Source organism: Aplysia californica, unplaced genomic scaffold, assembly GCF_000002075.1.
Source record: "Aplysia californica isolate F4 #8 unplaced genomic scaffold, AplCal3.0 scaffold00331, whole genome shotgun sequence".
Taxonomy (NCBI): Eukaryota; Metazoa; Mollusca; class Gastropoda; order Aplysiida; family Aplysiidae; genus Aplysia; species Aplysia californica.
Genome location: NW_004797601.1, coordinates 455,146 through 460,597, shown reverse-complemented (window position 1 = coordinate 460,597; position 5,452 = coordinate 455,146). Strand labels below are relative to the sequence as shown.

Genomic DNA, 5,452 nt, shown 5'->3' with positions numbered 1-5,452 from the left:
CTCCAATCCTCTTCAATTCTGCAATCTGAGGATGATCTTTTCTTAGCTTCGAGAGAGAATTTTTTTTCAGCACTGATGCTGTTAGCATTTCTGACAAATTGCTGTCAACTGAACGACCAGATCTGTATGTTATCTTCCCCAATGCGCACAGTTTTTCCATTTTGTATTTCTTTCTTTCTTGATTGTGCTCTCGATTTTCTTTTTTTAAAACTAATGAACAACATACCATACTTATTTTTGTTGACCATTTTTGATTGGACCAAATGTAACAATGTTGTTAAATTGTGATTTTCGGAGGTTGTGTGTGATGTTACTGTCAGATCAAGTTGACAAATTTGACATACCAGACACATTTCTGGGAACAATATTTAGAAAGGATAAGTAAAATAATGTCAGTTTAAAGCCTGAGAGAGAGAGAGAGAGAGAGAGAGAGAGAGAGAGAGAGAGAGAGAGAGAGACTAATATGGGCAGAAACAAAAAAATATGAAAAGAGAAAGAAGAGAGGTATTCGGAGCGTACAAAGAGGAAGTATATGGTAGGTAGCCCTTGTGATGAGACCCGTTGACCCATTAAAATAACATTAAAACAATTTTTTCTGTTCACGAATAGATCTTAAATTATCCGTATCATTTTCTCAGTTAAAGACAGGGTTTGAATTTTAATTAGAAATGCTCCTAAAACTGAACAGACCGCCTGGCATAATTGGACGGTTAATATATCATTGTTATCTGAATGGTATGTTAATCTTATGTATTAAACACAATCTTATGTATTAAACACCTTTCCTCCATCTTCAGTCTCAGTAAAGTGTTACAAATCTGATATATGTGTAAATGGTTAACTTCCCTGCTGGTTTGGGTGCCATTTATATGCTGCAGCTTCTCAGGGGTGAAGGTGTGTTGTCTTTTCTTCATTCTTATCCTGTCTTGGGATCACTCCTTTTTCAGGAGAATATGTTGATGGTAGTCCAGTTCCACAAAGAATAGATCACTCCCCACCCCCATTTCGTATTTTGTTCTACTTCGTAAAGTTTCCTGTTTGTTTCTTAGCCTCGCAGGTGTTCAGTGATGAAGAACCACACAGCCACTCACATCCTAAACTTTGCCCTGAGAGACGTGCTCAAGGAGACAGACCAGAAGGGTTCGCTGGTTGCTCCGGACAGGCTGCGCTTTGATTTCTCTGCCAAGGTTAGTAAGTCAGATTTTAGTTATGATAATAATTACATTGGCACAGGCCATGTCCAAGCTCTGCTGTATGCTCTTTGCACTTTACCACTTTTATCACCCCAGCAGACCCCAGAACTCTCAAAAATAGTCTTGGCTTTCTGGGAAGCACACACTGCAAGCAGCAAACTAAATGCTCAAACTCGAACAGTAACAATCTGACAAGATCTTTTGCTGTTTATATCCAGGTACCCATTCCAACCTGGGTTAATTGAGGAAATTTCATGTAAAGTACCTTTTTTGAGGACACAATGTCGAGCCCCTGACGGGATTGGAACTCAGGACCTTATGGTTGAGAGTCGAAGAGCGTAGTCGAAGGCATGCTTAAAACTACTCTCTGTAAAAGTAGTTCTCTAGCTTGTTGGCTTATGAAGAGCTCTTGTTGGTGGCCTATACTCAGGCAGGGGGGGGGGGGGGGGGATGGTGGTGATGATGATGTTGACAATGACCACGATGACAGTGATGATGATGGTGCAGGCAATTGATTTAGAAATGAAACTGAACCTTCCGAAAGCCTAAGGTTCCCCCCCCCAAATTATGAAATGAATAAATTGTTTCTTTTGTACCTCAGAGTGCCATGAGTGTGAAAGAGGTAAAGGCAGCAGAAGAGATTGTCAACAACATGGTGAGCAGAAACGAGCTGGTGTACGCCAGGGAAACGCCATTGGCCACTGCCAAAGCCATCCAGGGTCTGCGCGCTGTCTTTGACGAGGTCAGTAACTATAGGTAGTCCAAACCCATGTGAACCCCCCATCCAGGAAAAATGCCATAACTTCAAAAATGGATTTTCAGTTGGCCGGTGCTACTCGCCCCGATGTCGGGGGACTAGTGCCAGGCTACTCGCCCGATGTCGGGTGGCTAGCGACAGGCTAGTCGACCGAATTCGGTCGAGTAGTCTGACGCTACTGGCCCGTGGGGATTTGTGCGACCTCGGGTGGCTAGCATTTTCTGCCCATCCGGAGCTGATCACCTAGATCTAGTCTTAGTCTTCTACGGGTACCCACTACGGCTGGATCAGGCCGATTGCCCGACTCGATGGCCTGAAACTGAAAACAAACAAGTTTGTTTTGAAGCGACCAAGTCGGGCGATCCCATCCATAGTGGGCACCTCGTATTAGGTAGCGTAAACATCGTCTCGAGGCCTTCCGAGTGACATGAAGCTATTGAGAGCACCTAGCACACCTCTGTGATTGGCCCAAAGTAGGTTATATATGATGTTTTTCCGCCATCTATTTTTGTCGTCTTCCGAGGTTTCCCTCGCGAGTTGACTATATTGTTGTAGATCCCCTAGATCTATCACCCTTTCTTAATTATTTTATTATTATCATTCATTGGAATGCCGGTGACAAAGTTACTAACAATAAAAATGCAGCGTCGTGATATTATTAAAGATTGTCTAACTACTACCAAGATATTTCAATTGCCCTATCTCGCGCCTGAACGAGACTTCGGCGCTAGATCTACCTTGTCTTCTTAGCGCTTGACGGCCTGTGATACGAGTGTAAACAAACGTTCCAGGGCTGAGTTGAAAGCGATAAATTTTGTCTTTGGGCAGAGAGAGAGAAAGAGAGACAGGAGGAGGGGGGGGGGGAGAAAGAAAAAGAGAGGGAGTGAGAACGAGAGAGAGAGAGGAGGGGAGGGGAAGGGGGTGTTTTTGTTATTAGAATTATTGATTCCTGTCGTTTTCTCTCTCCGTCGGTTCACAAGCTGACCAGGTGCAATACAGTCATTATTGTACATATTATGGCCAGTCCCATCTTCATACATGACATGTATAATAATAATGTCAATTTGGTCAAATAATTGCAGTCAGAGTCAAACTTTCACGTTAGAAACCGATCCGACTCTTGAATTGGAGGACAAGGAGTGACCGAGTGAGTGACTGAATCTTGCGCGTTTGATCATGCAAATTTTAAAGGACCATGCGCAGAAATCCCCACGGGCCAAAACACTGAACATGCGCAGAAATCCCCACGGGCCAAAACACTGAACAGGCGCAGAAATCCCCAAGGGCAAGAAGCTGCAGGCCAGGCCGGGCTAATGGACCAAATCCATTGGCCCGGAACATGTGCAGAAATCCTCGATCGGGCGAGTAGCCTCTCTGTTTTCAGTTTGTTTTAGTAATTTTTTATGGCGCTCGTAACTGCATAAGTTAACATGAGCGCCAAGGGGTGGATGTCAACAGAAAAGTCCAAACGAGGAATCAGGCTTACTCTGCTCACCTCTTCAGCCTCAACACCACAAAGTCTGCTTCGACTATCAAGGCATCCCGGGAATAGCATTTCACAAGAGAGTGACAAACATACAAAAGAAGTAGAAGAAAAATGACGATAGAAAGGATGAGGTAAGAAAAAGCAGCAGTTCCCCCTATTTTGCTTCCCCTGCGTAAAGTGGATTCATTGTAATGTGATGACTCCACTCGCCCCGGGACAGTGAGTCGTCCAACAGGTCAACCCACAAGTCTTGGTACTTATTATTTTCGATAAGCAATCCGGTTGAAAACAATCCGTGAGATTAAAGTATATTAAACAGGGTATGTCCAATTAAAATCATTGTAAGTACACCCTTATTAAGAAAAGACAAAACATACAGATGCAAACACAAAAACACAACCCCCATACAAGCCAAATTTGTATCTTTATCTGCTCCCTTCTAGCAACTCATCTTGGCCCAGTAGTTTAGGTAGCCTACTAGATCTAATACTGACAAAGTCACCCCACCATAGTATGAGACTCCCCCCCCCCCCCCCCCCCCCCCCCCCCAGGAAAATGCTGTAACTTCCTTAAATGATAATACTCATCCCAGAAATGTATTCGATATCTTTGTGTGTACTTTCAGGTTTACCCCGACCCTGTGCGCGTGGTCTCCATCGGTGTCTCCGTGGAAGATCTGGAAGCTGACCCCACAGGCCCCGCAGGCTCGGTCACCACTGTGGAGTTTTGTGGAGGAACGTAAGTGGATTCATGGACCTACAATGATTATAATTATAATAATAATAATAATAATAAATAGCATTTGTATAGCGCATATCCCCACTCAGCAGCAGGCTCTATGCGCTTTACACTATATTATTACCCCAGCAGACCATAGAACACACCGAAACATTCTCAGCTTTGGTGGTGATGATGATGTTGACAATGACCACGATGACAGTGATGATGATGGTGCAGGCAATTGATTTAGAAATGAAACTGAACCTTCCGAAAGCCTAAGGTTCCCCCCCCCAAATTATGAAATGAATAAATTGTTTCTTTTGTACCTCAGAGTGCCATGAGTGTGAAAGAGGTAAAGGCAGCAGAAGAGATTGTCAACAACATGGTGAGCAGAAACGAGCTGGTGTACGCCAGGGAAACGCCATTGGCCACTGCCAAAGCCATCCAGGGTCTGCGCGCTGTCTTTGACGAGGTCAGTAACTATAGGTAGTCCAAACCCATGTGAACCCCCCATCCAGGAAAAATGCCATAACTTCAAAAATGGATTTTCAGTTGGCCGGTGCTACTCGCCCCGATGTCGGGGGACTAGTGCCAGGCTACTCGCCCGATGTCGGGTGGCTAGCGACAGGCTAGTCGACCGAATTCGGTCGAGTAGTCTGACGCTACTGGCCCGTGGGGATTTGTGCGACCTCGGGTGGCTAGCATTTTCTGCCCATCCGGAGCTGATCACCTAGATCTAGTCTTAGTCTTCTACGGGTACCCACTACGGCTGGATCAGGCCGATTGCCCGACTCGATGGCCTGAAACTGAAAACAAACAAGTTTGTTTTGAAGCGACCAAGTCGGGCGATCCCATCCATAGTGGGCACCTCGTATTAGGTAGCGTAAACATCGTCTCGAGGCCTTCCGAGTGACATGAAGCTATTGAGAGCACCTAGCACACCTCTGTGATTGGCCCAAAGTAGGTTATATATGATGTTTTTCCGCCATCTATTTTTGTCGTCTTCCGAGGTTTCCCTCGCGAGTTGACTATATTGTTGTAGATCCCCTAGATCTATCACCCTTTCTTAATTATTTTATTATTATCATTCATTGGAATGCCGGTGACAAAGTTACTAACAATAAAAATGCAGCGTCGTGATATTATTAAAGATTGTCTAACTACTACCAAGATATTTCAATTGCCCTATCTCGCGCCTGAACGAGACTTCGGCGCTAGATCTACCTTGTCTTCTTAGCGCTTGACGGCCTGTGATACGAGTGTAAACAAACGTTCCAGGGCTGAGTTGAAAGCGAT

At 44.6% G+C, this 5,452-nt stretch overlaps 1 protein-coding gene across 4 annotated transcripts in view; it reads left to right on the top strand.

Moving 5' to 3' along the window:
• Positions 1 to 5,452, top strand: part of LOC101847203 (alanine--tRNA ligase, cytoplasmic) — a 27,475-nt gene that overhangs the window by 15,332 nt on the left and 6,691 nt on the right. For all 4 annotated transcript variants that reach the window (XM_005102576.3, XM_005102574.3, XM_005102575.3 and 1 more), the window contains exons 15-17: positions 1,050 to 1,187; positions 1,795 to 1,935; positions 4,062 to 4,174. In XM_005102576.3, the coding sequence (XP_005102633.1) occupies positions 1,050 to 1,187; positions 1,795 to 1,935; positions 4,062 to 4,174 (392 nt within the window). The remainder of the gene's footprint in view (positions 1 to 1,049; positions 1,188 to 1,794; positions 1,936 to 4,061; positions 4,175 to 5,452) is intronic.